Source organism: Gallinula chloropus, assembly GCF_964237585.1.
Source record: "Gallinula chloropus genome assembly, chromosome: 24".
Lineage (NCBI taxonomy): Eukaryota > Metazoa > Chordata > Aves > Gruiformes > Rallidae > Gallinula > Gallinula chloropus.
Window position 1 is genome coordinate 4973423 of NC_140109.1, and position 10316 is coordinate 4983738.

A 10316-nucleotide genomic window follows, 5' to 3' on the forward strand; every position below is an offset into this window, starting at 1 on the left:
TGTAGATATGTCAGGAGGAGACATGTACACTGTTCTGGGCTTGACAGCAAAAGATACTTCTGCTCTCCTGTAAAGTTTCCATACCCTTGACACTCAGCCACTATGCTGACACCCAAGTGAAGGGGAATGAACAATTTGGGGTGGTTTAGCCTGGAGTAGAGGCAACTGAGGAAAGACCTGATCACTCTCTGCAACTACCTGAAAGGAGGGTATAGCAAGGTGGGGGTTGGTCCCTTCTCCCAAGCAGTAGGATCAGAGGAAATGGTCTCAAGCTGCATGAGGGCAGGTTTAGATTGGATATTAGGAAACATTTCTTCACTGGAAGAGCAGTCTTGCATCAGACCAGGCTGCCCAGAGAGGTGGTGGAGTTACTACCCTCGTAGGGAATTCAAAACACATATAGACATGACACTCCAGGACATTGTTTAGTGGACATGGTGTTAGACAGTTGGACTTAATCATCTTAGACACCTTTTCAAACCTTAGAGATTCTGCACTTCTATGCTTTTCCAAGAGATGGTGGGCAGCAGAGACATCCATCACATCTTGAAAAGCTTTCTGTGCTGAGTCAGGAGCAAACACACTCCAGACTGTTGGGCAAGAGCAACCCCAAGGACCAAACCACAAAGGCAAAGTCTGCACACCAGCCAAGAGAAAGTGCTCATTAAATCCTCCACCTCACCAAAGCAAGAGTGGATCATGGTATCAAGGTTGAGGTACTGGATCAGGGCAGCTCCAGGCATGCAGAGACTGAGCTGGACCACAGGAGGTATTTAAGCTGCACATCAAAGCTGGGTTTGGGCACACAAAGGCTGAGGCACAGCAAGGCTGAAGATGTTTCCCTTGGTCTCTGCTGGGGAAGCTTATGAGCAAGGAAAAACCAACAGCACTGTCTCCAAGCACAGAAAGAAGATGCCCATCTTGGGGTTACCTGGCAATTTCCATGAATAGAAGTGCAAAATAAAGGAAATCACAAGAAATCTCCTATCTACCGGTACACGTTGGGCTTCAGTTTAGACAGAAGGAGTTAATTTACAGCCACTCACAGCTTTGACATCTTAAACCTTTTCAGTCTCTGGACAAGAGGAGGAATAAGCATAGACAGTGTCAGACTCCACGACTGGGAGGACAAAACGCTGCAAACAGCTGTGCCTAAATTTAGCATCTGTTGGTTCCCTTCCTTCAGCACTTACGGGGGGGTTGGGGGGTGGCCCCATCACTCCCAGCTTATTGAAGGCACAGCCAGAAGGAGAAGAGAGGAGTGTTAAATCTCACTCTGGGGGTTAGCTCATGGGAAAAACAAGCCAGCAAAGCACAGCTGACCAGCAATGGATACCCCATGAGGGTGCACGGAGGGCATCACACCCCCAAACTCACGCATGGAGGGTAAGCAGCAGCGGGTCAGGCTGAGCCCCACATTCTCCTCCTGCACCTTCATCCTTTCTGCTTTCATGAGCAAACTAATGGCAGCCATACCACTGCTATGTGTACCCTGGCAGGGTGACCTTAAGATCTGCCCCACTGTCCAGAGATGGGTCTTAACCATGCACTGAGCGTGACTGTTGCTCCTCAGGAAAAGGGCCAGAACTTCAAGCAGGCCCCCAACTCTTCTCCCGACCCCAACCCTCAAGCATCCTCTCTGCAGCACGGAAGGGATAACAGCCTTGTTTGACCCAGCTTTTGGTGGTCTCAGCCTCTCCACAGAGCTGGAAGCCCAGTGGGTCACCCCACATGACAGAATCACGAGGTTGGAAAAGACCTTTAAGATTGAGTCCAACCGTTCCCATCCTAAGCTAAATCATATCCCTAAGTACCTCATCTACCCTTTTTTAAATACACCCGGGGTTGGTGACTCAACCCCTTCCCCAGGCAGCCTGTTCCAGCTCTTGACAGCTCTTTCAGCGAGGAACTTTTCTCTCCCATCTGATCTGACCCTGCCCTGGTGCAGCTCGAGGCCATTTCTCCTCATCCTCTCTCCTGTCACTTGGCTGAAGAGACCCTCGCCCACCCCTCTACAACCTCCCTTATCACTTGAAGCCTGGACCAGGCAAGTTGGATGGAGGAGCCCACACCGCTCCATGCAAGCGCTGCTGCTGCCACCGCCAGGCTGAACTGACAAAGTGAGGATGGAGACTGCCTTCGCTCTGCCAGGTGACCTGCTTCAAGTCTCAAAACACTCAGGGCTTTCCTTCCTCCCCACCCCCCGCCCTCTTCCATGCCCCCCCCCCCCTCTTCCTTGCCTCTGAATTACGACCCCAGCCATGTCCACAAGCTGCTTCTCCCAGCGCTGTAAATGCGCAGCCTAACGAGGCGAGCGCCGCGGTCAGACCCCGCTCCCTGAACGAGATGGGGAAGAGAGAGAAAAATCATCTCCGGCTGCTAGGACACGACTGGCACGCTCTGCTCAAGTCACCTGGAACAGCAATAGCCCGTCATTAAGAGACACGTTCTGCAGGGTAACAAGTCCACACAGACCAGAGGCAGAGACAGGCATTAGAGGAGCTGATAAGGCTCATCTGACTCCTAACGATTTTGTCTACAGTTATTTTCGTGCAGCTGGGAGCGAGTGGCTCCAGTCAGCTACTTGCCAGCTGGGGAGAAGAGAGGCAGTTTTGCATCGTTGGGAATGCAAATGCATCCAGCTCAGCCCCCACCATTCCATCGTGCTCCCTGATTCTCCCTCCATACCTTGGACCCACTCCAAGGCAGCGCCCAGTGACATCTCAGGACAATGGGTGGAGATGCAAAGCAAGGGGTGGTAAAGAGCAGGGCACAGCTTGAAGAAGTCATTTGAGCCTCTGCTGAAAATTGAGCAACACCTCAAAGCGACTGAGATCCCTTCACAGAAGCCCCATGCCCTTGCCCGTCTCCGATTCACACAGCTGAAGGCACAAGCAGCCAAAGATGACCACCTCCCTTCAGCCAGCCTTGCCAGCAGAGACCATCATCACACTGCAACAGCCTCCACTGGGAAGCCTTGGGCTGTAGGCAAGCTCAGGGCTCACAGGCAGTTCTCAAAGCACATGTTCCTCACCACAACGCAGGTGACAGCTGAGCCTTGCCAACTGCAGCCCAGCAGCTCCCTGCTTGCACTGGAAAAAGCAGAGGGAGATCCATCCAAACACTGGTGGCCTGGGCAGATCTGCAGCAGGGCGCTCATCCTGAGCCAGCAACTCCACCTGCTCAAGCCAACATTGGCTGGATCAATCTTTGGGTTGCCAGCCCATACCCAAAGAAAGAGCAGACCTCTTAAGTCTGAAGGAAGGTCAGTGTGGCTTTACACCATCAGCAACCTCCCACTGCATGGTGCTTTGGCAACCTCATCTCAACCTGGATCCCATGGGGATGTGATCTCCAAGCAAAGTAGCTCCTTCCATCCCCCATTCTCCACAGAGACTGGCAAAATCCCTCCTGTAGTCACTGCCACGCTGGCCGTTACGCAAGTTTGGCTGTCTTAACTTGACGCTGAGCATACAAGAGGGGCTGACATTTATTTAATCCTCATAGTAATGTTGACTGTGTACTTACTGAAACACCTCATGCTTATGGAAGACATTTGTTTCCAAGCAGCTTATGCTAAATTGCAGTGATATAAAGGAAACACTTATCCAATATTGACATTCACTGACTGGCAGCATACAGCTTGAATACTCATTAATGTTGGGGGTGGTGGTGGTGGGGGGGAAACCTGAGAAGGATTCAGACCCTCCATTTCTGATCTTTTAATGAGTGAGCACCTGCCCAAAACACAAGGTGGGACTCCAATCCCAATGACTTCTCCCACTCACCCCCTGCTTGGGGGAAAATAAAGCGATATTGGCCCCACAGCACAAAGCTTTGATCCTTCATGCAAGGGGAAGTTTGAAAAAGTTCATCTCTTCCACTATCGGTGCATATTTAATCTGCAATTAGGAAGGCTCCTCTAGCCTGCAGCCATGCATCCTGCTGGGCACCCAGCTTCTTAAAAAAGCCCCATCATTGAACATCTCCCCTCCTCCAGAGACAGGGTTTCTCACACAAAAGGCTCCTGAAATTTCCAGCCTTTAAGTGCTTGGACCATCAAGTCAGACCACCTCACACCCAGGCAAGGTGGGAACACCAGGGCTTGTTGAGAATGACAACAAGAGACCTAACAACATGAAATTCACAAAGCAATTAGGAACCAAAAGAAAGCTCTGCTGTCCCGGCTGAAAGTCTGATGTGCCTCCATCAATGGTTAATGAGCAGCAGTTAAGGCAAAGCCCTCAAAACCCAATTAGACCCTGCTCCACCACCCTGAAAGCCCATCCCGCAACAAACTAAAAGCTTTGCTGTTAAGCTTTTGTTGCAAGCGGGGGCGTTGAAGGAACACATTAAGACAAGATCTCATCCCGAAGTTAGCATCCGAATTTAACAATGCAAGCGTTCCACCTCCTACTTCTACAGCATGTGACACCAAGAGGCAGGATGCCCAGAGCCTCACGCTGGAGGTACCACTCAAAAGCACATTTACATCTTCAGCCAGTTTAATGCAACTCAGGAAGAGCCAAGTGACCTTCAGCGCTTTGGATGATGCTGTTGATGCCACCGGGGAAAGGCAAACACTTGAGCGTGGGGCTTTGCCAGCAAGGCAACGAATAAATAGCCTCAAAAGGCATTCTTGAACCAGGACATCTGTTAGGCCACAGTTTCCAAGAGCAGAACTCTGCGTTTGCTCCATCCTACCACAACACACAACCCAGAAATTGGGTATTTTCCCCTTCCCCCTCCAAGCAGCGAGGAGTATGGGTGCTGCCTAAGGTGCAGGGGTGTAAAGGAGTAGAAACCCAGCTCTGAGTAGCATCAGCTACTCAAACCCAGCCTGCAAAGAGCAGCACAGGCTTTACTCTTCTCCCCATCCTGCACGTTTGAAATTAATATTGCAGGCGATGGATTCACACACACACCCCCCTGCAAGAGCTGGGACAGCTGCCAGCCTCAAGGCAGGGCACAGCACCTTAAAAAAACACATTTAAAAGTTAAAAAAAAAAAATCCCAGCTCCACCAACTGCCTTAAATCTCAGCAAATAAGCGAGAGGCTGATTTACAACCAATTTGTTTCACTACCTATTGATTTATAAAATAAGCTCTGTGCACGGTCACTACGGCTCGCTCAGCGGCCAGAGGCAGCTCCCACTGAAGTCAAAGACAGCACTCCTGGAACAGAAGCTAAATTAGGGCCTTCATCAATTGTGATTATAAATGGTCTTTAAAAATAAATTTAAAAGAAGAAACAAACAAAAAAAGCTGTTAAATCCTGGAAGGGTCCTGGATGGGATGCAAGACCAACACTCCAGCAGCATTTTTGGCAAGTCCCCTCCAGCACCGGCTGGAGGAGCTGAGAGCATGGAGCATGGTACAACCTCACCAGGACTGATCATCAAATCAGAGGTCTGAAGCCAGCCACACTGGTCAGACACCACTTGTAGGGAGACACCAGTTTAGTCAAAGTCCTTGATCCTCAGCCAATTCACAACCAAAGGGGCACGGTGGCTTCACCCCTTTATTTGCTGCTACAGGAGCAGCATCGAGCCTTCATATTCTAACAGTCTGAGTAGAGATATTGGGAGCTGCTAACCTGCTCAGGGATTTCTGACTTCCACTCCAGCTGGTGTCCCCTAAACACCAGGAAAGCACAGAAGTAATCAATGTCTGCCCAAAATGTGCTGCGTGTTGACCGCCCCAGGGACCTCCACTGCACCTTGGGAAGGGAGGGAATGCAGCGTTAGCATCATCAGGGCAGGTGTTTGTTATCCTTTCCATCCTCCCTCTGGCAAAGGGCACCTGAACAAGAACTGCAGTTCATGCCCTTCGCTCTCTTTTCCAACAGCTGAAGCCTTGCAAGAAAGCCAGCTTGAGCAAAGTCATCGTGGTCCTCCCATGAATGTCACTGCAGGAGATGCACACAATTTGTATTTCCCCACACTAATACAGATGTCAGAAGAGGCAGTGGTGGGCTCTTTCCCAGACTGGACAACAGCAGCTCCTTCAGTTTCCCTCCCATACAACCCAGTTAACTCCATAACCCCACCACACCAGCATCTCCCATCTTCACAAAGCACCTTTACTGCCTTCTACTCAACCCCTTCCAGCTGCAAGTAGTTTTGCTGCTGGCCTTGGCTTCATTTTCATAGCTCATTGGCAATCTCTTGTTCTGCAGCACCCTACACACTCCCTGGGACTTCCCAACCAGGTCCAGGTGCAGAGATTCACCCAATGGGTTTAGGGAACAGCCCAACACGTTCCTCTTGCAAAGCCAGCCTGGCTCTTCACATGGCAGGAGGAGCAGATATCACAACCACAGATATCCAAACTTCTCACTACCAGGCCCTTGGTTGCCAGACCACTCACCTTGCACTTGGTGGGCTGCAGAGAGGAGCAAAGCCACCAGCCTTTGTACAGACACCTTCCCATCACCCACTAAAGCCCTTGTTCTCCAGTCCTAACCAGTGCTGGTGGGTGGAATTGGCCTGGTTTCTCCCATCAGCATCATTTAACCCTTCTCCACCCAGGGGATGATGGCAAACCACCAAGAAGTTGAGCCACTCCAAAGCTTACAAAAAGATGGGCTTTCAGGGAGGATCCAAGTGAACTGTGAAGGAAAAAAACTACCTTCTACCCTGCAACACCCAGAGAACCTGGTATTTATCACCCTGAGGGAAAGCAAACATGCCTTTGGAAAGAGAGTCCCCAGCTGAACAGAAATCCTCCCATCCAAGGTAAACTTCACATCCTGCCAAACTCATCTAGGTTGTTACCTTATAGGCCAGTTCAGAGAGGTGGCTGTAGGTCTTCAGCACTCTCCCCACTTGCTCCCACCCAGCCTCCCCCAGTCTGGCTGACACTGGAGCAGGGGAGAGAGGGAGGGAAGGATGGTTATGCCACACACCAGGCAGAAGCAAAGGCAGCTAGTTTCATGGCAGCATCAATTCCCTCCCACCGAGGGGCACCAGGCATCTCGTCTCTGCAGGAGGCAAATCGTGCTTCGACTTTATCTTGCCTTCCACCAAAGCTGCGGTCCTGACAGCTTTCGGGGGGAGGGCTGGGTGGAAAACCAAGCAGTATATCAGGAGAAAAACAGCACTGACTTACCGACTTCCAGCAAGAGAAAGCACAGGCTGTTTTGGGCTGTTTGCAAGGGCCAAAGGCTGAGGATGCTCAAGGGAAGGCAATTTGTTCTTCCCACATCACCTCAAGAGCAGCTTGCACTTTGCACACCCCGGACACAGAGCAACCAGCACTTTCTCCCACGAGCTCAGCTGGGAGCCCAAGTCCCTGTTCACAGGAATGGGGGGGGGGGGGTGCCAGCATGCCACAAATTGGTATGGGGCCAACACAGTACAGACCCAAGGGCATAGGTGTCCAGATCCCACCACCACAAACACCTTTTTGGTGAGGCTTTGTGTGAAGGAGCCTGGGTTGGGTTTTTTTTTCTGAAACTTAGCAACCCCAGTGGAGGTGATCCTCTCATCCCTGCTGCCCTTGGCTCTGGGGGAATTTAAGTCCTGCCTGCTTTACTACAGCAAATCCCTTCAAGCCCACTTTGGTGCTGCAGCCCTGCCCACTCCTCACCCTCCAAAAAAAAAGGAGCCACCAAAACTCCTGATGGGCAGGGTCAAGGAATTGTTCCTTCAAGTGAGTTTTTGGCCCTTCAGTTCCCTTCTGGGTGGAACATCCCATCCCTGCAGCCTGCCTGTCTTCAGGAGCAAACACCACTGTATCTGGGCACACCAGCGGGCACCAGAGGGGTGGCAAACACAACACACGAGGGAAAAATCAGCTTTGGTTCCTACATCCAGGCCTTTCCTCTCCCTAAAGTACCACCCAGTTGAAGGAATCCTTTGCACTAGGGATCCTTCGCACGGTTGCACCCCAGAAGGGGATACCCACGCTGCTGCCGGCAGCATCCCTGCTCACGTACCGCATGCTCCGCAGAAACGCGTTCGGTTCATCTGACGGGGAAGAGGGGGGTAAAGGAGGGGGGAAGAAACAGCCGAAAGCGCTCTGCAAGGCACTATTCTCTGCCTCGTAACCCGGCATGAATAAGCAAGGTACCAGATGCACACTCCTGCGGGTACAGACAGGGGAGACAAATCAACCGAGCTCACGCTACGCACAGCAGAGCCGAGGAGCCGCGGCGGCTCCCGAACACGAGCGCTATTAACAAGTGCATTAAGCTCTTATTAAAAATAACGGCTGCAAAAGGAGAGGGGGGAGGAGGGAGGAAAAAGAAACGCATACACACACACCCCCCCCAGCAAAACCCCGCTGGATCCCAAAGGCAAACTTCTCCAGCTCCGCTAGCAAACTGCCATTTGACCTGCAGGGAGTTGTGAGATCCGGCAGGAGCCGGGAGAGGATGCGAGAAGGCCAGGATCAGCTTCCAAATTGCCGTTATCCCCCCCCCCCCCCCGCCCCGACCCGCCGCTGCTGCCCTGCTGTACCGGGGAATAGTTCAAATTTGTTCAGCCAGAAATCTACACGAAGACACAGTGGGGTTTTTTCCTTTGTGCAGGAACGAAGGCGAATGCAAACACAGCTTTTCCCTGAAGGAATATTAGTACAAGCAGAGAGAATGGGGGAAAAAAAAAAGAGAGAAGGGGAAGGGAGGCTGAAGCGTGGGAGCCCAACATCACATCCGAGCCCAGGAAAAGAAGAGGGGAGGACAACCAGAAGCACAGCCACATCTAAACACGGCAGCCCTGCTAAGGGAATAGGGGGAAACACAGCGTATGGTGGTGGGGGGATGTTCAGCAATAATGCCTGGCTGAGCAAAAAAACCAGCTGTCCGTTGAGAAGCACCACTCTCTCCAAAAGTTTTATCCTTCATTTAATCAACAGATGGACTAGCTGCGTGGGTTTGGGGTTTTTTTTTGTTGTTGTTGTTGCATTGGGTTTTCTCCCCTTTTTTGTTTTTTGGTTGTAGGGTTGGGTTTTTTTTTAAGCAACCCCAAGCCCTACCCCTCACAAAAGCTGGCTTGGGGACGACGGCGTGACACAGATGGGGTCTGACACCAGTGATGCGAGGGGGTGAGCAGCACATAGCAGAAGCTCGGGTCTGGCTGTAGCTCAGCGTCCTCCACAGGTGACAAGAGAGTCCAGGGACCAGGCACACAGCAGCATGTCAAACACAGCTTCCCAAAACACCCCCCCTCCCCATATTTTTTTCCCCGGGGGGGCTGAGAGGGGGGAACCAGGCAGGTAGCAAAGTTAGAGGGCAAATTCCTCCAGATACACACACTCCTGCCCCGGCTCCGCGCTGTCGGGGAGGTGGGATCCGATCATGACAGAACCACCACCACCACATACCCCCCCCAGACACCACGGCAGCGGCTCCCCACTTCCCCCTTACCCACCCCCCCCAATACATCCCGAGCTGGCTGCATTCATTTCCCTACCGCCAAGGAGCAAAACCGCTCCCGACACCTCGGCTGTACAACCGCAGGGCTCCTCCGCGAAGCCGGCGGGTTCTCCCCGGGCCGGAGCCAAGCTCCGCTGCCAGCCGAGGCAGCTTCTTCCCCCCCGCGCCGCGCCGGCACCAGCCATCCGCCGCCTCCCCAAGCACCGGCGAAAGGACCGGGCAGCGATGGAGGGGATGGAGTGGGGGGGTGTTGCTGAGCAAAGCCGTGTTTACACACAAACACGATCTAATTAACGGAGCTGGAGCAGAAAGAACTCATTTGCACGCGAAAGATTTTTCGGTTTGGGGTTGGGTTTTTTTTTTCCCCTTAAAAGAAGGACGAGCTGCCTCGCCAGAAATGCATGGAAAACTCTGCAATCCTTTTCCCCCACACCTTCCCCCCACCCCCCTTTGTGCAAGGAGCAAATATCACACGCAGGTCCCCCCACCTCACCCTACGACCCCCCCAACCCGTCGACACCCACCCCCCCCCTCCCCATCCTCCCGTCCGCCCCGCTCGGAAACTAAAGTGCGGCGCCGGGTCCTACCGTGGCTGAGCAGGAAGCACCCGAGGAGGAGGAGGAGGAGGTCTGCCTGGAAAGCGCTCATTCCTCAGGGTGGGCTCGGCGCCGCGGGTAGGGGGGCTCCGCTGCCGCCGCCGGCGGGGGGCTTCAGGCCGCCGCCGCCCGCCGGCTCCGCTCGCCCGGCTCCATCGCCGCCGCCGCCGCCCCCCCCAGCTCCTCCCCCGGCAGCGCTGCCTTGACTGGCGGAGCGAGCCTCGGCGGCGCAGCCTGGCTTTTTGAGGTGGGGGGGGAGAAGAAAGGGGAGGGAGAGGAGGAAAGTGATGGTTAAAGGGGTGTAACTTGCGCGCAGCTGGGGGCTGGCTCTGCCTGCCAGC

At 53.1% G+C, this 10316-nt stretch overlaps 1 protein-coding gene across 1 annotated transcript in view; it reads right to left on the bottom strand.

Annotated features, from left to right (window-relative positions):
• KIRREL3 (kirre like nephrin family adhesion molecule 3) overlaps positions 1 to 10027 on the bottom strand; it is a gene marked incomplete at both ends in the record, with an annotated part of 316724 nt that extends 306697 nt beyond the window's left edge. The window contains one exon of the mRNA XM_084274997.1: positions 9967 to 10027. Coding sequence (XP_084131123.1) covers positions 9967 to 10027 — 61 coding nt within the window. The remainder of the gene's footprint in view (positions 1 to 9966) is intronic.
• Positions 10028 to 10316: the final 289 nt, after the last annotated feature.